The following is a 24,726-nucleotide window of genomic DNA, read 5'->3' on the forward strand; positions in this document are numbered from 1 at the left end:
GATTGATTGATTGATTGATTTAATTTTTGGCTGCTTTGGGTCTTCGTTGCTGCACGTGGGATTTCTTCTAGTTGCGGTAAGCAGGGGCTGCTCTTCATTGTGGTGCGTGGGCTCCTCATTGCAGTGGCTTCTCTTGTTGCGGAGCACGGGCTCTAGGCGTGCAGGCTTCAGTAGTTGTGGCACGTGGGCTCAGTAGTTGTAGCGCACGGGCTTAGTTGCTCTGCGGCATGTGGGATCTTCCCGGACCACGGCTCGAACCCGTGTCTCCTGCATTGGCAGGTGGATTTTTAACCACTGCGCCACCAGGGAAGCCTGAAGACGCAGGATTTAGACCACTGAAGAATTCTGTGATCAGCTGGCCATGTCTGCCATGGGTGGAACATGGGACAGATGAGGTGTGATGGCTGTATGTTTGCAGCCCTTCGTTGTACAGTCGGGGAAACTGAGGTCCAGAAAGCAACTCTCCTAAGACCACAGAGCAAATTAGAGACTAACTGCTTCTCCTTTCCTTCACGTGGTGATTTCCTTAGGGCAAATTCCCAGGAACAGGATTGCTGGGTCGAAGGTCATGCATATTTTTAGGCCTTTTAACATAAGCAGGTAAAACGCCTTCAGAAGGCATCTCCAGGTCCACTTCCTTGGCGGGTTGTGAGGCAGTTATACTTGTGACCCAGCCCTACTCTGGAAGCCGTTATACTTGCGGCCTGGGACAAAGCCCCCTGGAATCCCCCTGAGATAGAAGGACTCACCTGTACACACACCAGGCCTCACCCTTCCCTCTGCGGGGACTCAGGGGTAGGCAAGCCAGCCCTGCCCTCCTGTAGTCTCATGGGGGCCCCACAGCTAGACAAACCCTCAGAGCACTGGTTAGGGGGTAGTGGGCTCAGCGAAGGTACTTAAGTCAATCTGGGGAGGGGCGGCTTCCTGGAAGAGGCAATGCTAGGCCAGGTAGGAGGCAGCTGGCTGGGGACAGAAGGGAGAGTCGGTGCAGTCAGGCCTCGGGGTAGCCTTGTCCTGAAGCCTCCCTGAGGCTGAGCCTGATCCCAGAATGAAGCACTCCAATTCCATCATTCCTTCCCAGGCAAGGGTTGGGGTGTGGGCGGCCCCTCCCCACACCCAAGTTATTAAACTTCCCTGGGCCTCAGTTTCCACACTCACAGTAAAATGGGAATCTGGTAGAGGAGTTTGGAGAGCTTGTGTGAGGTCTTCAGCTTTGAGCAGGGGTCACTACTGGCCCCAGATACCCAGGAGGCAGAATTCTCCTTGGCGGGGGAGCGTGGCTGAGCCCACTGGCCGCTGCCTGAGGCCCTAGGACTCCCCCCAGTCCAGAGTTCAGGCTCAGATAGCAGTATTCAGAGTTGTACTGTCAGAGGAAAGAGGCCTGAGACCACCTTCCTGAGGGCTTCCCCACACCCCCTTCCCCTCTCTCTGCCCTCTGTCCCCTGAGACCCAGCCCCGGGGCAGAGTGGCCCAGCACCCTGCTCCTTGCACCCACCTGCAGGGTCACCAGACTGTGTTCCCCACCTTCAAGGCAGCACGTCCACCCCCTCGGTCCTCCTCCGGCTGGGGCACACCCTGCAGTGTGGCTGCTTGGGCAGTGCCTGAAAGTGCATCCCGGGGGCCTTACCCCAGTGGGGTGAGGTCCTTGGAATCCACTCCCAGCCCAGGGCCAGCGGCTCTGAGGGTGTCTGGGAGCTCCCCCCGCCCCCTGCCCTGCCCAGCAGGCACACCCAATAACAGCTGCTGCTCCCATTCTCCCCGGGGCCTGGTGGCTCAGACAAGTCACTTCCACACCTGGTGAGACAGGTATCTCTATTATCCCCACTGAGTGAGGCTCAGAGAAGTGAGGGGTCACTTCTGAAGGTGGGACTGCAAACCAGTCTGCAAAGCCAGACTCTCTGCTAGGCCACAGAACTCACCCCGCTGGGACGTGGCTGTATGTGATACCCCCCTGGCTCAGCTGCTACCAGAGCTGTGGTTCATGAGACATCTCTGATCATGGCCATAGCCCCCAAGGAGGGAATGGACTCATGGTGTAGAGGTGGCAGCTGAGGCCCAGAGAGGACAGAGCTGTCCCTGGATCACACAGCTTAGAGCCACTCACCGAGCCCAGGGCAGCAGTGGGTGCACACCTACATGGAGGCTCTCAGGAGTCTTGGGGCCAAGGGATGGTGCTATCAGAGCATTGTGTGTCCTCCTCAGAGTGACCCTTCATGGGAGGTCAGAGGCTGAGGACAGTGGAGTCCCCTCCCATAACCCTTGAGTCAGATGAGGTGACTATTTGGGATCCTGTTGACTAATAGACTGTGGTATGTCTGGCCTAGCAGGTGTTACACAAGAACTCGGGGTGTCTGAACTGGGAGCAGCCCTCAGTGAGTCCAGCCAGTGTGCACAGCTGGGAGACTGGGGTCCAGAGGGTGTAGGAACCTAGCTGCAGGCCCGCTGACCTTTGGGGCCAGAGCTGGAGCCGGAATCCAGAGCCTCAGCCTCCCAGCCCTGCTGAGGAACACTCGGGCAGCTGTGCCTCTCTCTTGAGCCTCAGTAGCTTAGTATAGGCCCAGCATGGGCAGGTGCTGACCACTGCTGGGGCCTGAGCCTGGGGCAGAGCCTGGAGACTGAGGGCTGTGTTGGAGCTGCGACCCCACCTAGAGCCAGAAGTTGCCTGAAGCCCCAACCCCCGACCCCCGCCTTACCCTGATGGCAGCTGCAGCGGATCATGTAGGGATTCTAGGAACCCCCAGTGTCATCAGGCCAGGCTTCCACTTCTGTCCTCAGGCATTTGAGGCAGCCTCAACCTCTGTTCCCTGGAGGGACACAGTTCAGAGGCTGCCTTGGAATCGAAGGAGGTTGAAACTGTGATCAGAGCCCAGGTCTCGGTCTGGAGTTATAGCAGGGGCTCAGCCCTTAACCCCCTCCCAGGGTCCTGGGCTTGAGTGGGCTGGGGGACCAGGGATTCTGAGACTGGAGGTCAACAAGATGGGCAGCTGGGACAGAAGGGGCCCTTGGCCAGGTTTGGGAGGGAGAACATCCACCTCTACTCCCAGGCTGAGCCTGGCAGCCTCTACCCAGGGCCGTGGCCCCACCCCCACATGTTCCTGGGAGTCTAGACTGGGGTGGGTGGTGTACAGGGCGGGCGTGCTCTGGGGAGGGCAGGGCCAGGCATTTCCTGCTGCCGGGTGCCAGGCTCCAGTCCCCTGAAGGGGTGATTCTTTAGTCTTAGAGGAAGTGAGGCAGGGCAAATGGGCAGTGTGTGTGCAGTGCCGCCGGGCCCGGTGGGGCAGGGTTGGGCGGACAGGCAGCTGTAGGAACCAGAGAGCAGGCCCGGCCCTGCAGGTCCCCTGCAGCCATATACACAGTATCTGCCCTCGACAGCCAGCCTGTTGCCCAGCACCCAAGTAGGGTCACCTGGAGACCAGACCCCTGTGGTGACCAGCCCCAGCCTCCGGCTCCCTCCTCCCCAGTGGCTGAGGCTCTGCTGCTCACCTGCTATGTGGCTTAGAGTGGTCACTTCACCCTGAGTCTCAGGGTTCTCCTCTGTGGACTGGGGAAAACTGTGGTACCCACGTGCCCCTGACCTTCTCCCGCCCCAGCATCAGGAACCCACCCTCCCAGTTTGTCCCACTCTTGGGTCCTGGGGAAGGAGCCCATCAGGGTAGAGCCTATCTCCTTGAGCAGAAGCGGCGTTCCAGTCCCAGACTGGCTGCTTGAATGGTTTATGTCACGCAGACGTCCCCAGGGGTGACCCCCCAAGCCCTCTGGCCTTGGCTGAGCTACCTGCCTCCCCCCCCTCTGGTGGCCCCCAGCAATTGGAGCCCCCATGCACTCCACTGGGGGATGAGTTACCAACACCATGGCTCCCTGTGGGCACCCGCCACAAGGCCACCACCCTGTCCCACAGCCCTGCTTCTGAGGCTGTGCCTGGGGCCCCTGATGTCTGGATTCTCGGGCTTCTCTCTGAGACAGCTCTGACCTCAGGGGGTAGGAGGTGCAGTTTCTGTCTTGATCCCCAGACTGGGACCTCTTCCCTAAGACTCCACTGCTTTCCCTCTTAGGAAGCCCCAGCAAACGCTGGCCAAGTGGAGAAGGGAGGAAGCCTGCCGGCTCAGGGCTCCAATTCCCCAGTCCCTAACAAAAGGAGGCAGAAGACAGGGCTGTGTGTGGGGAGAGTCTGCCCTGGGTAGAGCCCTGGCCCCCCTGGCCTCTTGGCCAAGTGCTCTTGGGGGGGAGGCTAGCTCAAGGATGAACAGAAGTGGCCTTCAGCTAGCTCCCACCACAGAAGGTCACTGCAACCAGAGGCTAAGCAGGCGCCTGGTGAGGACTCAGACCAAGAGACCTCCTCTGCTTTCTCCACCCCATGGGCCAGGGGCTCCTCCCCACTTTGGTGCTCTCACTAGGGGCTGGGCGCTGGCTGAGGGCAGGAGCAGAAGCGGAAAGTTTTACCCCTCAGGGTCAGGGTAGCAGATCATCTCACCCAGCCCCCTTCCCACAGATAGGAAGACCAGGACTCAGGAGGGGAAGGATGGGGGCAGAGCCTGCTGTCCTCGTAGGTCCTTAGAGCGTGGCTCTGGCGCAGCTTTTGCTGAGCCCAAAAGGTAAGGAAGGCGAGGAGGGTCTCCGGATGGATGTGGCTGGGCCGAACCGGGAGAAAGTGCTGGGCTCTGGCCGGGCTGGGCAGCCGGCCTCCCTGCCCGGGGCCTGGGCTGGGTGGGGGCAACAGGGCTCAGGCCGGCGGGCTGTTGATGCAGCCCAACAATGATGAAATGGCCCCTTTGTCCCACGGCGCCAAAGTTTCTGTGACTGGAGGAGGCGTGACGTGAAAGGGTCATTGTTCCCACTTGGGCAGCCACTCAGGGAGCTGGAGGACCGGCCCAGGGTCGGCTTCCTGCCAAGGCTGCAGCCCTGCCTGCTGCTGTGTCGGTCATGGTGTCCTGGGCTCCCGGCCTCCTACCCATGGCCAGCTCCCTCCCTGGGGCCATCCGGAGCCACAGGTACCCAGCAAAGGTGTCCCCCTCCCTCCCCCTCCCTCCCCCTCTGTCCTCTGGTCTGGAACCATGATGTTACAGTGTTGGGGGCTGGGCTCTGCTCTTCATGCACGTGAACCCTGCTGGGCAGGTTGCCTGGGTGCCAGGAGAGCTTGCGGGGAAAGCAGGTATTTTGTCCTGGGGCGAGGAAACATGCCTGACTTCACATCCCAAGGCTCTGGCCTTCGGGGACCCCTCCCTGAACCTTGCAGATTAGGGGAGAGAGGCCCAGAGAAGGGAACTGGGTGGCCCTAGGCCACACAGCATTAGCTAGTCTGTTAACACCCAGGCTAGACCTACCTCCCCACAAGTCCCCACACCTGATGGACCTCCACTCTCTCTGGACACCTGAAGCTCCCTCTTTGCCAGCTCCCACCCCTTTCCTGCCCCTCTAATCCATTCTCGCCTGAGCAATCCATCCCCTACCCCAGCCCACGATCTTTCCAAAACCCAAACCTGATCAGGTCCCTCCTTGGCTTCAAACCTGCCGTGTCTTCCCACATCCAGAGAAAGTTTCAGCTCTTGTGCTGGCATTCAAGGCCCTCACTGTGCTATAGCAGCCAAGGGTGAGAGGCCTTTTTGTAGAGACTGGAGTCTCCCTCAGCCCGTGTGGGGATGCTAACCAAGTAAAGGCCCTTTTATCTTCTGGGGGTCAGCCTCCACTCCTTTGCTCCCACAGGTCCTGCCCCCTGCGGTGCACCTCTCCCCTCCTCCTCCAGGTCCAACTGCCCCTGGCCTCTGCGGCTCAGGTGAAGAGCCAGGAGGCTGGGCAGGGTGATCAATGGCTGGTTCAGGCCCAAGCTGGAGGCCCCCTTATCCCCACCCCAGGTGGCCCCGCTGGCTCCAGTGCCCAGAACTCCTCCCCGGCTCTCCACTGCCCCCAGCAGCTGGCATCAGGCTCAGCCTGACCCAGGCTAATTAAACCCTCCCCCAGCCTAGAGGAGGCTTTGGCTCCAGCTCTAGGCTTTTTTCCCTGGAGGGACGGAGCTAATTAACCGAGAGGGTTTAATTAATCAATTAGCGTGGCCTCCAGACCCCTCCACTTAGCCAATGTGGTGGCAGATATTTATAAACAGGAGCTCTGGCTGGAACTAGAGGGGAGGGCAGGCGACCATGGTGGGCACAGAGGCAGGGAGAACAGGGGCTGCAGAGGCCAGAGATCCTGTCAGTCCCACCTCCTCAGCATCTCCAGAGGCAGATGCAGAATCAGCAACACCTGGACACGTGAGGACGTGTACTCTGGGCACACGTGCAACATCTCTGTGTGCGCAGGTCACACAGGCCTGACATCCAGAGCTGGGCAAGTTCCCAGAGGTGCCTCAGACAGTGGCCAGAGGGATGACGATGCCCAGCTGGACCCAGCGTCCTGACAAGCAAAGCCTCCAGGGAATGGGGTTGCACAGAGGGCCATGGGAGCCAGAGGAGGTGCCAGAACCTCAGCTGGGGGAAGAGGCTTGGAGGGCTTCGTGGAGGAGGAGGCATTTGAGCCAAGCTCAGGGACAGAGTAGGCAGAGGTAGCCATTTGAAGGGAGCGGTGGGTGATGAAGAGTATTCAAGGGGAGGAAATAGCAGGGGCAAAGGCCTGGAGGCAGAAACAGCAGAAGCTCCATCTTTACCACAAGATGTCCCCTTCTCTGGGAAGCCTCCCTGACACCTTACCTTTTAGAACTGGGTGTCCCTGAGTCTCTGCCCCTCCAGCCTTTGCAATCTGGGACAGCCCGGACTCAACACTCCCTCCCAAGCCTCCCGAGGTGATGCCAGCTCTCCTCCTCTGCCTCCCCTGCCCAGCCTGGCCCAGGGAACCCACAGATGAATTGTAATCCCTTCAGAAAGGGGGTTACAGGCACCCTCCCTCAAGATGCTGCTCCTAGGGTTGGCACCGGTGGGAGCCCAGGTGGTGTTGGGATTGGGAGGGGTCAAAGACCCCAAAGCCACCATGGACCTCTCAGGCCTGGGATATTTGAGAGTGTTACTGAGTCCAAGCTTGTATTGCTCACTGCATGACAGGCCAGTAAAGCAAGAGACAAGTTGTTGGGGCAAGGAATAACGACTTTACTGAGACAGCCAGCATACTGAGAAGATGGTGGACTAATGTCCCAAAGAACCACCTTACCAGAGTTGGAATTCAGGCTTTTTTCATGTTAAAAGGGGGAGGGGGTGTGGTTGGTTGGTGCAAACTTCTTGGTGTCAGAATCCTTCCTTCTTGCGTCTGTCAACTTAGCCCAGGTCATGATGTTCCTGTAAACCTCCAACAAGACAAATGTTATTCTCTGTTCTGCAACCTTTTATCTCTACATGAATGGAAAAGTGTTATACCTTTGAAAGTCAGAGCCTTGAGAATGGGCTGTCCTGTATATTTCAGGCTACAGGCAACATTCTTGTAGCAAAAGTAATAGAAGACAAAGGTTAGAGTAAAAGAAACAGGTCCAATATGGAGGCAGATTTGTTCTTCACTATGACAAGAGCAAGTATTCCAGAGTCAGCCAGACGTGCACCCAGACCCCAGTGCAGACCCTTCTCAACTTGCTTTCCTCGTCTGCCCACTGGGGACAATCAGCACCCCACTCCTAGGGCTTCAGGGAGGATTAAACGAGTTCATCATGTAGAGCCAGAGGGACTCGCACTGTTGGTGGGAATGTAAATTGATACAACCACTATGGAGAACAGTATGGAGGTTCCTTAAAAAACTAAAAATAGAACTACCATACGACCCAGCAATCCCACTCCTGGGCATATACCCTGAGAAAACCATAATTCAAAAAGAATCATGTACCACAGTGTTCACTGCAGCTCTATTTACAATAGCCAGGACGTGGTTTTCATATCTGTAAAAGAACTCGAGATGTGCATCAGATACCATTATCTGGGTACTTCAGTTAGCAATAATCGTGCCTCGGATAAACCTCATTGGCTACAATACTGCCACTGCGCAAAGCTATCTGGGTACTTCAGAGAGGGCCTACGGCAGAGGATATGGAGGAGGGGTCTGTCCCAGGAAGGCCCCATAGGGTCCTGCTAAGTTACACTGGGACCCTGTGTTCACACCATGGGTGCTGCCTCCCATGAGGCTCAAGTGCTGCTGGTCCTGCGGTTGTGTCCTTCTCTCCGCCTCTCCTCCCATGCTACAATGGTCCAGTCCCCACCACCCAATGTGACCATGCTAGCCTCCTCAGCGTCCCCTGTCCTGAACACTTGCCCCTCAGCCTGTTCTCCACTCAGAAACTAGTGTTTTTTAATTTTTTAATCAATATTTTAAAAATTGAAGCATTGTTGATTTACACTGCTATGTTAATTTCTGCTGTACAGCAAAGTGATTCAGTTATATATACATTCTTTTTTTTAATATTCTTTTCCATTATGGTTTATCATAGGATATTGAATACAGTTCTCTGTGCTATACAGTAGGACCTGTTGTTTATCCACTCTCTCTATAAAAGCTTACATCTGTTAACCCCAAACTCCCACTCCATCCCTCCTCCAACCCCCTCTCCCTTGAACAGAACCAGTCTGTTCTCTATGTCCGTGATTCTGTTTCATAGATAGGTTCATTTGTGCCATATCTTAGATTCCACATATAAGTGATACCATATGGTATTTGTCTTTCTTTGTCTGAATTACTTCATTTAGTATGATAATCTCTAGTTGTGTCCATGTTGCTGCAAATGGCATTATTTCATTCTTTTTTATGGCTGAGTAGTATTCCATTATGTATATGTACCACATCTTCTTTATCCATTCATCTGTTGTTGGACATTTAGGTTGTTTCCATGTCTTGGCTATTGTGAGCAGTGCTGCTATGAACATAGGGGTGCATGTATCTTTTTGAATTCTAGTTTTGTCTGGATATATGCCCAGGAGTAGGAATGCTGGATCATATGGTGTTCTATTTTTAGTTTTCTGAGGAACCTCCATACTGTTTTCCACCAACTTACATTCTAGGGGATCTTTCTAGTGACAACTATAACTTAACTGTCTATAGTGACAACTATAACTGTCATGTCTAGTGACAGCCATGGGCTTTTAAAGCTCTTTAGGGGCTCCCCTGTCCTCTGGACCACACCCCTCCACCCCCCTGCTGGCCCATCCAGCCCTGGAGAAGGGGCTGCAGCCCCTCTTTGCTTGCAGCAGGGATGGAAGGGCCCTGGGACTGGAGGAGGAGGTGTGGACGTAGAGGGGTGGATGGACATCCTATAGATGCACAGAAGCCACAGGGTAGATGATGCCCCCTGGAGGTATGCGACGGAGCAGACCTGGGAAGGGGGCTGCCTTCCTGAGCAAAGGGGGTTTGGCAGGGGCTGGAGTCCCCTGTTCCCTGTCAGGGCTCATCTGGCCCAGCCAGAGACAATGGCGCTGAGGCCTCATCTTACCTCTAGGGAGTTGCTAATGATGGTCTTTAATGGCCTTGCCTGGGAAGGGATGACCTCACCGGGCCACACCCTGATGAGAGGAGGCTGGAGTCAGAGGCAGGCGGCTCCTCCATCACCGTGAGACCTGCTTGGGCTTGTCTTGTCTGAAGAATGAGGGGGCAGTGTGTGTGCGCTCGTGTATCTGGTCCTTCATGCGGCCAGAGGGAGAAGGCTCCCAGCCCGATGGGGGAGGCAGGACCTGGGTGAAAAGTCTCAGGGCAGCAGGGTGGGGAGGCCTTGCTTCTACTCAGCGTCTCTGGCTTCTGTTAAGGGTTTGGGTGTGGGTGCCGGTGTTCCCGGCCACATCCGTGCTGAGGCAGAGGGTCTGCCCGCTGCACACATAGTATCCAGGGGCAGGCCTGCGTGTACCAGGTGGTGGCGGCAGCAGGGGTGGGAGCGGGTTCCAGCACAGGCTTGCTGCCTGCCCCCGCCCTGCCCCATTCGTCAGGGATGACTATGTTTGCACTCTGGGGAGGGGTCCTGTGGAGGTGGCCCCTCTCCTGAGGGCAGCCTCCCCCTCCCCCGGGCTCGGAGCAGGACCACTCTAGGGAAATGTTCATCTCTTTTGTGGTGTCCTTGTCAGACCCCCTTCAGGGTGACTCCTCCACAGTGCTACAAGTTCTTTCTCGTGTCCAGCCTTAGTCACTCTTGCTGTTGCACCTGATTCATTTATCAGAGGACAAGTTGAGGGCCCTATTATCCTGCCACCCAGTCTGACATCACTGAACTTCCCTCGGGCATGTTCCGACTACTGGGACAGCCCAGTCGGCACAGGAAATGGCTGCTGGATGAATGTGCGAGTGAGTGAGTGAGTGACTGAGTGGCTCAGATCCTCCTCCCATGAGAATGCTAAGAAGTGGCTAAGAAGTGGATGAGGGGGTCCTGGGGGCCTGGGCTGAGATGGAGACAGAAACGGGGACCCAAAGGGAGGCAGAAAGAGGGTCAGGAGGAAAGAGATGGGACTGAGGGCACAGAGACGAAGCAGATGCAGCCGAGAGCCAGGTGTCCTCGAGCTCCACTGGCATCCAAGGCCTCAGCCAAAGGTGGCCTGGGACGGACAGGGCCCAGGGGGACAGCACGACCAAAACAAGGTGGAACAACAGGAGCTCAGAGTGAGGCCTGGGACGGACAGGGCCCAGTGGGGGACAGCACGACCAAGACAAGGTGCAACAACAGGAGCTCAGAGTGAGGCCTGGGACGGACAGGGCCCAGGGGGGACAGCACGACCAAGACAAGGTGGAACAACAGGAGCTCAGAGTGAGGCCTGGGACGGACAGGGCCCAGGGGGACAGCACGACCAAAACAAGGTGGAACAACAGGAGCTCAGAGTGAGGCCTGGGACGGACAGGGCCCAGTGGGGGACATCACGACCAAGACAAGGTGCAACAACAGGAGCTCAGAGTGAGGCCTGGGACGGACAGGGCCCAGGGGGGACAGCACGACCAAGACAAGGTGGAACAACAGGAGCTCAGAGTGAGGCCTGGGACGGACAGGGCCCAGGGGGACAGCACAACCAAAACAAGGTGCAACAACAGGAGCTCAGAGGGAGGGACCATGAGGCAGGAACCTGGGACCCAGGGTGGGGACAGCAGTCTAGCACGACCTAGACCAAGGTCAGAGCAAGGACCCAGGGCTCCAGCCACCCAGCCATGACCTATCCCTCTGCCCCCACCAGAAGGAAGCTGCAGGGAACCTCAGCCAGGCATGGTAGTGAGGTGGGAGTTTCTACAGATGAGGACACCGAGGGTCAGAGGCCACCTGGCCTAAGGTTGCATAGGAGGTAAAGTCCCTCAGTGCTTGGTTGGAGGGGCCAGCTCAGGAGGAGACTGCTGCTCCCACCCCCGAGCCTGTGCTTGGGCACGGTGGCACTGCCAGGCACTTACTCGGCCTGTCGAGGGCCCAGCCCCCCGCCCAGCACCCGCGGGCTTCCCCAGCCCTGGCCGAGGGCAGCGAGGGAACAAAGGTCCAGTCTCTGCCTGCTCAGGCCCCCACCCCCTTGCCCGCCCCTGGCACAGAAGGACCAGGGCCCTGAGGGAGCCCAAGAGCCAAAGCAGCCCCCGCCCCTTTGCCGACACTGAGAACCCCCTTCCTCCCCCTCCCACGGGCCTGCTGGCCGCACTGCAGTGTCCCCCCTTCTAGAGATGGGAAGGCTGAGTGAGAGGGCTGAGGAGCTGGCAGCCACACAGCTGGGATTCGAGCCCACCTAGCCCTCCTCATACGCGTGAGGGCGTGACTGTTCCCGTTGGATGTAACTCACGGGGAGAGATGGGGCAGGGACAGAGACGGCAGAGCCTAGATGGCCCAAAGGGGAGTGCTGGGGAAGGGGCTGAATTGCTCTCACTTTTCCGGCCCTGCCCACCTACCTGCCACCCAGGGCTAGTCCAGTGCTGGTCACAGCAGAAGGGATAAAGCCAGGGGAGAGGCAGAGATGGGGAAACGGAGTCAGCCCCCAGGTCCCCCTAAGTTCATGACCGGGGCTCAGTCCAGTCAGAGGTGAAGCCCCTGCGGAGCTTCCGTTTCCCCATCTGTAACATGGGGCTGTGGGGCCCACTGGGGGCCTCGCTCCCCAGGCCACAGCCATCATTCTTCTCCAGGACCCTTGCCTGCCCCCTGCTCCCCCCAGGGCCTGGCCTTACGCCTCCAGAGGGGCCTGCATGGAGGGCTGACGCTCATCTGCTCTGGAGAAGCTGGGCACAGCCTAGCCCTCCCTGCAGGCCCAGGTCCAGACCAGGAAATTAACATCAGGTGTTCATCATGCCCGAACGTGAAAAGCACTGGGTATTTGGGTGTGACTGGCTCCACTGTACAGATATAGATACTGAGGCTCAGGGAGGCTGAGGGACCTGTCTGAAGCCACCTAGCTCCTGAGGAGCAAAGCAGGGCTGACCTGCTCACTGACCAGGCTTCACGTCCTGTAAGCATCCCAGGGACAGAGGGGGAAGGAGGGAGCTTGATAAACACACACCCCATGTCCCGTCCACAAGAGTAGAAAGAGAAAGGGGTCAGGGCGCCGGGGCCACAGGGGGCGCAGGTCAGGAGCCTGGAGCGCTTGGGCAGTCTGGGCAATGTCCAAGTGGACAGCCTTGGGCGGTTCTGGGCGAGCAGGGGCTCAGTTCTGTAACCTTGGTCCATAAAACCTCTCCAAGCCTTGACTTGTTAACCAGTGGGCCAAAGCACATGGAGAAAGCCCAGATGCCCCAGCCTGCCTGCACCTGAGTGGCTGGGGAAATGCCCACACCCCAGCTGCTCCTCCCAGCTTTGGGCACCTCCAACCAGTCACAGCAAGTGCCCAACAGGCCCCAGGCAGGATCAGGCTGCTGCCTCTCGCAGAGCAGGCACTGGGATACTGGCCACAGTGCCCCTCCTCACTGCCTCCACCCCTGGCCCTCATCAGACACAATTCGTTTTAAAGAAAAAATAATATTTATTTGCAATATAAACAAAGTCCCGTTGCTGGATCGGGATATATATATATATGTATGTGTGTGTATATATATGTAGGGTCACAAATTTTCCTTCATAAGTTCATAAAGCAAAACTGGCCACCCTCTTGGCATACCCTCATTTACACAAATCTGATGCATCTTTCTGGGTTTTTCTTTTTAAAGGTAAAAAAGAGAGAAAGAGAACCATGTACAGCATGGAAGCTTTTTGTCAATTTCTTGACTGTGGCAAGATTTTAATTTGCTGCCTTAAAGAATCCCTGAAAACCACCCCTGTGAGGTAAGATGCAGTGGGGGCAGAGTTTCCGTGGCCTTGCTCACATGCTGAGTGCTGGCTCGCTCAGGGACCCCAGCCCGACTGCTCACCCCTCCCCAGGCCCTATGCAGTCCTGACACCTGGGAGAACTGAGGTTGGAGAAGGAACAAAACTGGAGGAGGATAACGGAATCCGTGGCTTTGTTCTGTGGATATGGGGGTGGAGGGATGGACAGAGCCTCACACCCCTTTCCTTGTCCATCCTCGCCACCCACCCCTGCCCTGGGATTGAAATGGGTGCGAGTTTCTTAATAGAAGGCAGGGGCAAGATGAGCACAGGGCAGGCTTTCACGGGTTGAGGGGGCTAGGAGTGGCAGCTGAACCAAAGCAACAACCAGGGTGAGGGAAGAGACTCGGGGGAGGCAGGGCTGGGTGCCACCACCTACGCCCCCCCAGCCACTGGGCCTGCACCCTCAGCTACCAACAGACAGAGAGAGGAACAAGCAAGTAGTGGGTACACATAAAAAGGGCCTGGGGCCCAGGCCCCCCTCGGGGCTGAGCCCGGAGGGTTAATGCTACTGCGTGGCAGCCCCCTGTGGCCCCACCTCCAGCAGGACAGTGGCAGGGCCTCCCTCTGCTGCCTGGGGCAGTTGGCAGGGACCACGAGAAGGGCAGTTGGGTGGGCAGAGAATGCAAAGGCTACCTGTCCAGCCCACCACTCACCACTCGCGGCAGTCATCACAGGCAAATGCAGCGCCAGGTCGGGCTGGGCCGAGGTGGGAGGTGTGGGCAGGCCTGGGAGTCCAAAGCTGGCGAGAGCAGCAAACCACCCCTTTAAGGGCCGCTGCGGAAACGGAGGCTTCACACATGTGCAAAACGCTTTTGGTCAAGATCAACGCGGGGTTTGTCTTTTCCATTAGAAACAAAAACCCAAGAATTGCTTTTTGAAATAAGAAGAAAAACAAACTGATAACACTTCTCTCTCTCTCTCTCGCAGGATCAAGAAAGGGATGAAATACTGGTTTATACAATCCACTGTTGCATGTAGCCTGAAAATAACACTTTTCATTAAAAAAGAAAAATCAAGAAGAGCTTGAACACTCTCTGCTCCAGGGAGCTCGGATTTACCTGCCAAAAATAAAAAGTAAACTCAGGTCCATGGATGTGTCTTTAAAAAAAAAAGAGCCAAACTGGCTGGGCCATCAGCAGAAAGGAGTGTCCTGGGACAAGGACGAGGCCCCACTGGACTCCCAAAGCCACATGTCTGAGAGCCGAGGGCCCCTCCGGAAAGTCCTGCCGGGGGAGGCCTGGCTGTGGGCTGCACCCTCCCCGGGACGGTGAGGGAAGCTCACCTCTGGGCACAGGCGATGTCCGGGTTCCTCACGCCAGAGGCAGCAGGTGTGGGCCCTCCCTGCGGGCCCTGTGGAGGCCCGGGAGGGGCTGGCCCGTTGCCCCGTGCCCCCGGCCTCACGTGGACTCGAGCGTGTTGAGTGGGAACAGGTTGTGGTTGGTGGGCGTGGAGAAGTAGAGCTGCTCGCTGGGCGTGTGGTTGTCACACGGGCTGCTCAGCCCCAGCGTCCGCTCGAAGTCCAGCAGCTGCCCCATAAAGTTGAAGTTGGGTGAGATGTTGGACTTTTTCCTCTTGACAAAGTCGTAGGCATCATTGAGCGACAGGTTCATCTTCTGCATCAGGTAGGCCACTGTGACCGTCACCGAGCGGCTGATGCCTGCCAGGCAGTGCACCAGGACACCGCACTTCTTGGAGCGGGCCTCGTCTGAAACACACAGGCACGGGTCAGGGCAGCACCTCCTCCAGGGAGCCACCGCAGGTGGGGCTGGGGCACAGGTGGGGCTGGGGGCAGCATGGTGACTGGCTGGTGCCTCCCGACTCCCGAGTGACCTGGTGAAGTCCCACGCGGGTGGGACAGCAACTTGGGGTCGAGGTTAAGAGCATGACTGTGGAGAGGGCTCTGCCACACGGTAGCTCCAAGTCACTGGACATTCCTGCGCCTCGGTCTTCTCCTGTCAGAGGGCCTGCTTACTCACAGTGCTCTTAGAGGGACGTGAGCCAAGGGGGGGCGCCACAAACACTGTGATCACTGCTAGTCCTACTGCTGCTCTAACCGTGTGCTACTACATGCCAAGGTGTCACCTGCATCCTCTCAGGTCATCTGCACCATGGCTACCAAGTTAACTTTATAAATGAGGACACAGGCACAGAGACCAAGTAAGGAGCACAAGGTCACACAAAGGTTCCTCCTAACTCGCAGCACTCACCCCCGCTAGCCCACGACCTGGGGCTCAGGGCTGAGCTTGCTGTCCTGGGGCAGCTTCCATGGGTGCCCCCGAGAGCCTCCCCAGAAACAGGCCTCATGAAGGCTCCTCCACAAGGGAACGGCAGGCAGCACTCGGCTCTGCCCTCGGCCCAGCCAGTCCCCGGGGCCTTAGTCCTGCTCCGGAATAGCCAGGGGCTGGGACCAGGGCCACGCCTAGTTTCACGAGTGGAGTTTGCTTATGTGGGGCCTACCCAGACCACTTACTAGACTTTCCCTGGCCCATGTGCCAGTGACATCTCCCACCACAGCCAACCAAGTTCTGCCAACTCTCCCCTTCACCGCTCCTCCCGGATTCCCCCAGTGCGGTGCTCAGACGCCTATGCCTGACAGGCAGTAGGAGCTCAAATACCGGTTGAGCCACCGGCCAACTCAGTCCTGTAATCTCTCCTCCCCTAGACCCGAGCACAGCTGCATCTCCGTGCCATAGCTGTGCCAGGGGCACAGATTAACAAGAGGCAGGCCTGGGGTCCCCAAGGTCCCCGCCTGAGCTCACTGGGAGCCAGGTACACTCCTTCAAGATGCACTCCTACAAAAGGCCACAGGTTCACAAACTGTTCCTCGTATGGCACTCACTGCTTCTGGCCTGGCAGGACTTCCCTTCCCTAAGCCCACATGAGGGTTCCCAGGGCAAAGCATGCAGTAGGTGCTTAATCCAGACTCGGGGACCAACTGGGGGACAGACCAGCGGGGGAAGAGACCGACGTCATGGATTCACGTGGAACCACGCTGTCTGACCTTTAGATTTGGGGCAGGAGAAGGGGGTAGTGGAGACAAGCCTCCAGTGGTGACACATCAAGATAAGGGGAAGGCCTGGTCCCCAAACCCACTCCTAGGTAATCCAAAGTCAAACCGCTTCCGCTGGCTTTATTTTTAGCCCTCTAAGGGTGTGGCGGAGCCTCGGGGGTGCTGGGGCTTGATCCTGCCCCACTGAGTCCTATGGGATGCTTGGGCTTCAATTCCTTCACTTGTCAAAAAGGGAGTATGGTTCCTCCCACCTCTACACCCTGTTCTGTCCCCCTCCCCAGATGTAAAAGGACCTCCAAGAACGATAAAAACACCTACAAACCAGGCTCAGCCCTGGGAAATCCGGGGGCCCCCTCTTCACCCCCCTCTTCACTGGGGAGAGCACAAATGCTGAGGCAGCACCCACAGCCCTCTGGGCCACGTCCTCCCAAGCAGAGCTGGGAAGCTCTGGATAGCCCCCGACACAGCCCCTCCCCCAGGCCTCAGCTTCCTTCCTTCCTCCCAGCCAGGCACCTACTTTTGGTTCCCAGTAAGCGGATGAGGCGGGGAAGCCTCCCACTTCCTGTTATTAACGCGAGCCCAGCCCAGCTGACACCAAAACGCCCTCCACTGGACATAGCCGCCAGAGGGAAAAGACTGCCGGGCCACCCCCTCCCTGCCACCGGAGGCTGGACAGAACACTGGGTCACTAGGCTCGGAGAGCCCAGGGTTTACATTCACCCTGATCTTGTGTCCCTTTCCTGAATCCTGGGTGAGAGCTGAACCCAAAGACGACCTGCCATCTAAACAGCCTCCAGCTGGCCAAGGAGAAAGCAGGATGGGAGGTCAAAGATAAGGAACCCGAGTCAGCTGAGGCTGCGGATGCAGGGGGCTCAGAGGGCGCTAAGCCAGACAGCAGAACACACTGCTCTGGGGAGGACTTCCTCAGCCTCTCCCCATACTCTCTGAATACCTCCTATATGCCAAGCAAGCCCCACAGGCTGCCGGGAGCATCTGAGGCCCCGCCGAGGCCCTTTGGGTCATCACGTTCCAACAGCTGCCAGTTAGGGGGAGGCCTCTGGCTCCAGGCCACACTTTAGCCCCCTCAGGTACACAGTAAAGCCCAAAGAGGCTCCGTGACAGCCCCTAAAGAGACATGTGCGCTGAGGCGTGACGCAAAGCAAGCAAGACTCGTGGGAGGTCTGAGAGCTGGGACGTTTCAGCTTGCTGAGCCTGAAACAGCACAGCCAGAAAAACCCAAGCTGGACAGCAGAGTCCACGAGGCTCCAACAGCTGCAGGGAGCCTGCGAGTCGGGGGACTGCTCAGGCCCCGAGGGCCTCGGTGACGCACAGTGGGCCTGGGTACACCCATGGGCACACGCTGGCACATGCAGGGCACACACAGGTCTTGACAGGCCCAGAGATACCCAGCCAGGCACGGGCAACACCCAGAGTCCCATACACACCTTGATGCGCAAGCCCACCCACCCTGGCCGAAGCGCAGCAGCACTTACCTATGAAGCTGATGGCCTCAGGGAAGAACTGGGAGAGGTTCTGGCTCCAGTGGTCAGAGATGGGGATCTGCTTGTAGGTGAACTCGCCCCCGTGCTCGAAGGCATTGGGCAGGTTGGGCGTGACGTTGAGGATATACTTGATGCCGTACTTGCCGAGCACATCCAGGTTGGTGGAGTCCTTGGCGCAGCCGAGGTAGAGGTAGGGCAGGATCTGGACGGGGAAGGCCGGTTGGCTGGATGGCACAGGGCTGCCGTCTGACTCGGTGGCACTGCTGGGCAGCTCTCTGTCCGACTCACCATCTGAGCAGTCAGAGCTGATGCGTAGGCCCCCCAGACCCAACACTGAGGTGGGCGGTGAGCCGCTCGGCGAGGACGAGCTGTCCACGTTGGTCTCGCAGTGTTCTGAGTACTCTGTCTGGAACTTGTTGAAACCACCTGTGGACAGGATGAGACAGGGCCTGGATGAGAGACTGACGATGCCAGTGACCCCAGACCAAACAGGCTGCACGAGACCAACAGCAGCCAGGGCTCCCCACGGCAAGCACCGTAACACCAACAACGGACAACACGGGCGGCGCTACATATTTACACATGTACCTCCTCCTGTTTTCTCCACACTATCCTATGATCCACTTCACAGATGGGGAAACTGAGGCCCCAAGTGATAAAGTAACATGCTTGAGCTCCATACCCTTGCCCATAGGGCTTCAGGGCCCCAGCCATACAACCAGCTTTAGGGCACTTGAGGACAGACTCCAGCTCATTCCTCTTCCACAGCTCCCATGTACACCTGGCACCCATGGGTGCTCAGTAACTGCTAAGCGGTAAAGGAGAGCAAACCACCCCATCTCAGGCCAACACCTGTGGGTTTGCAAACCCCTCTTATAGATGAGACCGCAGGGGCCAGAGCTGCATCTGGGTCAGCTAGAGGCAGAGAGGGCCTGGGCCCCCTGACTGGGAATAGGGTGCTTGAGCCCCACTCTCAGCCACACGGGAAGTAGTGTGAAGGTATCTGTTGGCTCTTTCCCAGGGCAGGGGCAAGTTCATAAAAGGGGTCCCAATTCCACCTCTCCAGAACCCACCCCCTTATAACACAAGGTCCCTCTCAAGCCTCGGACCCACAGAAGGGGAAGCTGCTGGGGGCTTTACAGGGACAAGAAATGGGGAGCGCCTTGCAGCTAAGGATGGGCCCTGCGCCCGAGGGTGCCGCAGGCCTCCTCTCCCCTCCCGCCTGCCCGCCCCGCTGCCAGCAAGAGGCCATTTTGGAATGTTAATTGGAAACACCGGCTGCAGCCACTCGCCTCCCAGCGCTGCCTCCCCCTTCCACAGTCTCTGGGGTGGCAGGCTAAGGACTTGGGGGTCCCAGAAAACCAGAGCTGGGGCAAGGAACACTGCTTACAGCCGTGCCCCAAGCGCCTCCAAGAGGCGGTGATTCCCAAGTGATGAGACCCACGCGGGGATGCCCGGAGTCCCCCAACCCAAATGATCCCTATTCCCTGGCGGGGGCGGGGACGATTATGAAAAACTCCTGTCCTAACCCGGGCCTTCCAGGAACACGCATTCCAGTCTGTAGGAGCTGAACTTGGGTGCCCAGGAGGGGACCCTCCCTCCTTTGAGGGGCTCACGGGGAACCTAGGAGCTGCTATGGCCCCAACAACACGAAAAAAGGAAAGCCCAGGCGGGGAGAAGTTTGTTCGACCCACTTAGATCGTGCCCAGAAAGGTGTAGAGGAGGCCTGCGTATCAGCCTAAACCCGCACAGCTGGGGCCGGACGCCCGGGAGAGGAGAATGCGGGCCGGGGGCGACGTGGCGCCGGCCGGGCAGGCTGGGTACGGGGAGAGAAAGCGGCCTCCGGCTGGGGCACCCGGGAGCCGCGGGAGAGCCCCAATCCCAGACAGGGTCTCGGTGCTGCCCTCACCTTGGAGGTAGTAGGCCTGGCAGCCGTCGTCGCGCAGCTTTTGCAGGAGAAGGCCAAGCACCGAAGCGGGAGCGCCAGGCTCTGGCTGCCACTCGGCCGTGGCCTCGTCGTAGAGCAAAACGGTGGCCGCCTTGCAGCGCGTAGCGAAACGCTCCTTGTCGGCGTGGTTGGGGATGATGGAGCGGATGGGCAGGTTGCCCTTGCGCAAGCGGCGCAGCATGAGGCCCGGGATGGCCAGGTTGATGGCCGTCTCGATGTGCGACGACTCGAAGAGCTCGTGCGGCCGGCAGTCGAGCAGCAGCAGGGACGCGCCGCCGCGCGCCTCCAGCTCCTCCTGCAGCCACTCGGCACTCTTGCAAGGCATGGCCCCCGCACCCGCCGCCGCGCCTGCCCCGGTACCGGCGCCGGAACCAGACCCCGCACCGGGCTCCGACCCCGCCCCGGTGCCCCCAGCCGCCGACGCCCCCGAGGCCGACATGTGCGCCCGCGCTGGGGGGCCGCGGAGCTGGTTTTTCATGGGGAGCGCGGGCGGCCCGGGGCCGGGGCCGGGCAGCCCTGCCCTGGGACGGCGCCCCGGCCGCGCGGGCCCCAGCCGCGTCTCCGGGCGCCCGCCTCCCGCCGAGCTGCACGCCCGCCGCCCCGGCCTCCCGGCCTCCGTCCCGCCCGGCCCTCCGCGCGCGCCGCGGCCTGACAGCCCCAATTAAACGGCGTCTCGGACGGCCGCGCGCCGAGGCGTCCTCCGGGGGGCGGGGCCGCGGGGCCGGCGCCCGAGCTTAAAGGCGCCGTACCTCCGCCGCCCCTCCCCACGGGGTACGCGGCCGCGCGAGCAGTCCCGTGTGCCCGGAGACCTGCGCCCCGGCCTTCGCCCCGCTTCAGCGCTGCCGCCGTCTCGCCTGGCCCAGAACTGATTATGACTCGCCTGGGGGCCCGGCCAAGACCCTCTCGGTTCCCCTATCCCGCGCTCCCAGCTTTTCTGTGCCCTACCCTGAAGGGCTGCCCTGGGGGCGTCCTGCGCGTGGCATCCCCTTCCTACGTTCACGGAAGCAGAGTTTCCCCGGGGTTGGGGCGGAGGGAAGGGGCGATCAGGCTGAGCCAAAGCCCCCTCCTCCTGTCAACTCCATTCATTCATTCTCAGCGAGTTCATTCAACAAATGGAAATTGAACGCCTACTACGTGCCATGACCTGTGCTTAGGCGGTCACCGTTTCTGGCAACTTGCATAGTCCCAATGAGGGCTACAAGCTTAAAGACCTGAAGGTAGTCTCACCCCAGCAGGCCTGAGGGGGGATCAGCACCTAGGCAACTGGCGGAGTAGGACGGCCCAAGGCCGTGCCACCCTCCACGGGCAGGGGTGAAGAAATCCTTAAACGACCTGGGAAGAGAGAGCGGGCCCTTTAAGGAAGCTTCATAAGCGGGGTGGTGACAGGCGCCGAGTGAAGCGCCACGTGACTTTTCCACGGGAGCGGGTGCTGGGGGGATCCTCTTTAATCGGCTCTCCTCCTCCCACCTCCCAACGCACCAATCAACTTTCGTGGTAGGCGGGAGTGCGCCACGCAGGTGGCCAATCGCGGCCGAAGGAGACGGTGGGGCGGAGAGAGGAAGGCGGGGCCCGCCGAAAGTTCCACCCAGCGCGGGAAGTGGGCGGGGTCTCAGCGAGCGCTGTGTATCGGCTCGCAGGCTGCCTAGGCGGAGTAGGTGAATGGATCCGCAGGTAGCGCTGGAACAAAGCGGCTCGGCTCGAACGGTGCGCGTGCGCAGGGCCTGCCGCACTTTCCCTACTGAGTCAGGGTTGTCTGCGTCGGGAGGGAGCTCGCGGCTGATCCTGCGGTTCGTCTGGTCCGTTCCCTGCTGGGCGGAGTGCTCCCACATCCTTGGGGTTTATCCTTCCCACTCTGCCCGAGGCTGGTCAGCTCCCCGCCACCTTGCCTCTACACCCAGCTGGAGGGAGGTTAGCGTCAGAGATGAAGGGCGGTGGCGCTTGAGATTTGCCGAAGGGAGTGCTTCTGGAACCCGCAGGATTTGAGCTTTCCGCTGGCAGGAAGGCACGAAGAGGGGCGGCCCTGGGTTAGTACCCGCTGCCCACCTCCCTCCCCCCACCCCCCTTTGTCCATGCGAAGGATAGTCTATGTGAAGGGTTTCATCCCGCTGCAGGGCTGTGTCGAAAAGAAGCAGGGATCTCTCCCACAGTCACACTCCCAGCAAGATGACAGCACTGCAATCATAGGTGGCCTTATCACCCAAGATTCGATGCCCAGAGAGGTGATAGGAGAATCAGGTCTCTGGCCTCCCGCGCAGGCTTGTCCTAGGGTTGCTGGGCAGAGCCTACTTCCCTGGGGACCTAGGACGAGTGGAAAGGGCTCCCGGGGCCTGAGGGGCCTAGATGTGGATTCTGCCCTGCCACCTGCTGACGTGTTGTGTGGCCCGAGTATGGTTCCCACCTCTCTGGGCCTCAGTTTTCCCCACGTGGGATCGTGCTGGTCTGGACAGTGCCCAACCAGTCCATCACAAATCTGTCAGCCTGGGAGGGTGGTTCTCTGAAGCCAGGCCCCTTAGCCGGTAGTCCAGGTGCTGGTTGTCAGGGATGGAGACAACCAGCACCTCACTCAAAAGGCCTGAGCAGACCCACAAGGGAGGGGACCTGCTGGCCAGTGAGTCATTCCTCAACGGGCTTGTTGGGGGCCTGTTGGAGCTTCGCCTACAGCAGTGCCTGATGAGGAGTTGACCATTGTTCTCACTAGTGGGGGCACAACTGCGAGGGGACCCTCCACCGTGCCCCCCCCCCCGTCTCCATCCCCCGTGCGCGAGGAAGCCCCTCCCAGAAGAGGGGAGGAGGCCCACCACCCCTCACATTAGCTTGTAATGGCTCCCTAGTCTCCCTCACCCTCTGGACTCCTCTAGCGGGGACAGCTACCCTGGAGGAGAGACCTGTGAGGATGTGTGGAATTGGGAAGACTCCCTGGGGGGTGGGGGGCATCCTCCCGCAGGGATGTAAAAAGAGGCAGGGTTTGACTGAGTACAGGAGAAGGGAGAGCATCTGGGGAGGGGGTGACAGGGGGAGCAAAGGGGTGGAAGAGAATTAGCCTGACCATGGGAGATGCTGCAGTGGTCCTGGGCCCCCATCACCCTGGCTGGAGGAGAGCCCCAAAGCCTTGGTTCCTGAGTGGAAGCCCTGCCTACAGTCTTGAACCGCTAGACACAGTGATGTGTAAAGTGGATCCCAGCAGGGCTGTCCTTGGGTGTTAGGGAAGGGGGCAAGGGACAGACACAGAACCCTCTGACATACACGGCTCAGAGCATAACAAGAACTTGCCTATGGTCAGACAGCAAGAGGCCAGAGCTGCCCCTGCCCAGGGCCTTGCTCTGCACCTGTGACCCTCCCTCAAGGATACTGGAAGAGGGGACCTGGTACCTTGGGTGAGAGCTTGGGATCAAAGACATTCCTCCTCCTCAGGAATGTGGCCTTTCCTGCCCTTCAAGGTTCAGACCCTCCCTCACCTGCAGCCCCTGGGAGAGGTGCCCCACTCACTAGGGTCTCCCTGAGGGGCAGGGGGGCCCCAGAACAGGTGTGAGTCCCTGGGGGTGATTGGGTCTCAGGAGGGGAGCTGCGGGTGGGGTGTGTTTGAACTCTCTGCGGGCTGTACCCCTCTCCCACACCCCTCCAGGCCTTTACACATGCTCTTCCCTCAGTCAGGACATTTTTTCGCCCTCACCTTTTGCCTGCCTTCTAGAATATCCCAGCTCAGGTGTCACCCTCAGGGAGGCTTCCTCTGATCCTCCAGGCTAGATTAGCCCCCCTGATCTGTGATCCCAGGACCCCTGCCCCCCAACTTTGCTCTGGACTCTATCACAGTCATGGTTACACCGCCCACCAGACTTTCTCCCTTTGGATGTCCAATGGTATGCCTGCCCCTCCTCAAGGCCATTTCTCCTCCTGCCGTCTCTGTCTCATCCCTCGTCCCCCAGTTGCCAGGCCCAAACCCATGAGGCACGTTTGGAGCTACCTACCCTGTCTGCACATATCCAGCCCCAGAGCCACACAGAGAAGGGGGCTTCCCAGCCCGGCAAGGCTTAGCTGTGATGGTGGGATGTTTGATGTGAACTAAACAGATATGAACTGGTGTGTACCACCCCCCCCAAACACATGTCCACATGGCATGGTGACCTAGGAGCCGTGTCACCAAGAATAGTTTAAGCATCTTGGAAGCGGACTTTCCTTTTCTCACTGTTGCCCCTGGATTTCTTAGAGATGGGCCAGCATGTTTGAATGGCATATGCTGGAGGGGCAGGAGGGGAGGAGGGTCAGTTTCTTGCCCTCCTACCCTAAAGAGGCTAGCACAAATTTGGGATGAGCTCCTGCTTGCTTCCAGGAGGGCAGCTTTCCAGTCAAGGTCTATTTCCCACTATGAGAGCTGAGCAGGGGCTGGAGCAGGGGCTGGGGCAGGGCACTCCAGTCCGTGATGCCTGCTGCTGGTGACAGAGCTAGTCTCTGCCAAGGGCAGCTCCACTAGGCTGGGGGAGATGTGCCATCAGAGCCCTGCCTGAAACCCAGACTAGGGGTCACTATGCTTGCCCCTGACCCTTGGGACAGCTTCTCCCGCATCCCTTGGTGAGGTGCCTGCCTGGGTTACAGTCAGAACAAGTAGTGTCTAAGCCAGGCCAGGAGTGGACTGTGAAAAGCCTGGCAACTCTCCTGCCCTGCACAGAACTCCTGGCTGTACACATCCATGCATGTGCACGCACGCACACACACACACACACACACACGTAAGGACACATAAGACAGGCCCAAACACCCATAGATCTACCTATACATGCATATATGCTCACAGGCACATAAGCGTGTACGTAGAAATACACAAATACAGACCTATGCACGAGTGCAGAAATGTACAGTACACACGTACACACTCACTGTGACATGCACACATGCCAACAGACCCTGTATGTGTGGCCACTTGCCACTCTTGCTGGAGGGGTGCCCACAGACAGATAACCCAGAGAGGCTGTTACAGGCTGATGGAATCCATGTTCTTCTCCCACAGCCCTCCAGTCACCTGGGCTCACCCTTCCATATTGGCCATTGCTGGGATCTCTGTGGTGACTAGTTCTGG

At 58.8% G+C, this 24,726-nt stretch overlaps 2 protein-coding genes, 1 long non-coding RNA gene and 1 pseudogene across 14 annotated transcripts in view; 1 reads left to right on the top strand and 3 right to left on the bottom strand.

The window, feature by feature from the left end:
- The window catches only part of LOC137232508 (uncharacterized), a 75,517-nt gene extending 61,238 nt beyond the window's left edge, over nucleotides 1-14,279 (top strand). For 7 of the 8 annotated variants that reach the window (XR_010947039.1, XR_010947044.1, XR_010947042.1 and 4 more), the window contains one exon: nucleotides 13,036-13,151. This is a non-coding gene — a long non-coding RNA (uncharacterized lncRNA). Of the gene's footprint in view, nucleotides 1-13,035; nucleotides 13,152-14,122 lie in introns of those variants that run through there. The other variant, XR_010947045.1, reaches the window with a different exon arrangement.
- Nucleotides 7,050-20,260, bottom strand: DUSP7 (dual specificity phosphatase 7). Of its 2 annotated transcripts, XR_010947038.1 has the most exons (4): nucleotides 19,617-20,260; nucleotides 17,699-18,133; nucleotides 14,478-14,900; nucleotides 7,050-7,259 (listed from the first exon to the last, which is right to left on the bottom strand). XR_010947038.1 is itself a non-coding variant. In XM_067754624.1 (3 exons), exons 1-3 carry the CDS (start codon nucleotides 20,131-20,133, stop codon nucleotides 14,593-14,595), a joined length of 1,260 nt encoding a protein of 419 aa, XP_067610725.1. In that variant the 5' UTR covers nucleotides 20,134-20,247; the 3' UTR covers nucleotides 12,832-14,592. The 2 variants fall into 2 exon arrangements, 1 of the variants encoding a protein (XP_067610725.1); XM_067754624.1 differs by lacking the exon at nucleotides 7,050-7,259 and having other exon boundaries at nucleotides 12,832-14,900; nucleotides 19,617-20,247.
- Nucleotides 7,892-7,958, bottom strand: LOC137233197 (U4 spliceosomal RNA; annotated as a pseudogene).
- An 826-nt stretch (nucleotides 20,261-21,086) lies between the features above and the next one.
- POC1A (POC1 centriolar protein A) overlaps nucleotides 21,087-24,726 on the bottom strand; it is a 131,980-nt gene continuing 128,340 nt past the window's right edge. For all 4 annotated transcript variants that reach the window (XM_067754622.1, XM_067754621.1, XM_067754619.1 and 1 more), the window contains one exon: nucleotides 21,087-21,646. The gene's annotated coding sequence lies outside the window, so the exon portion shown is untranslated. The remainder of the gene's footprint in view (nucleotides 21,647-24,726) is intronic.

This window comes from Pseudorca crassidens, chromosome 10 (genome assembly GCF_039906515.1).
Source record: "Pseudorca crassidens isolate mPseCra1 chromosome 10, mPseCra1.hap1, whole genome shotgun sequence".
NCBI lineage: Eukaryota > Metazoa > Chordata > Mammalia > Artiodactyla > Delphinidae > Pseudorca > Pseudorca crassidens.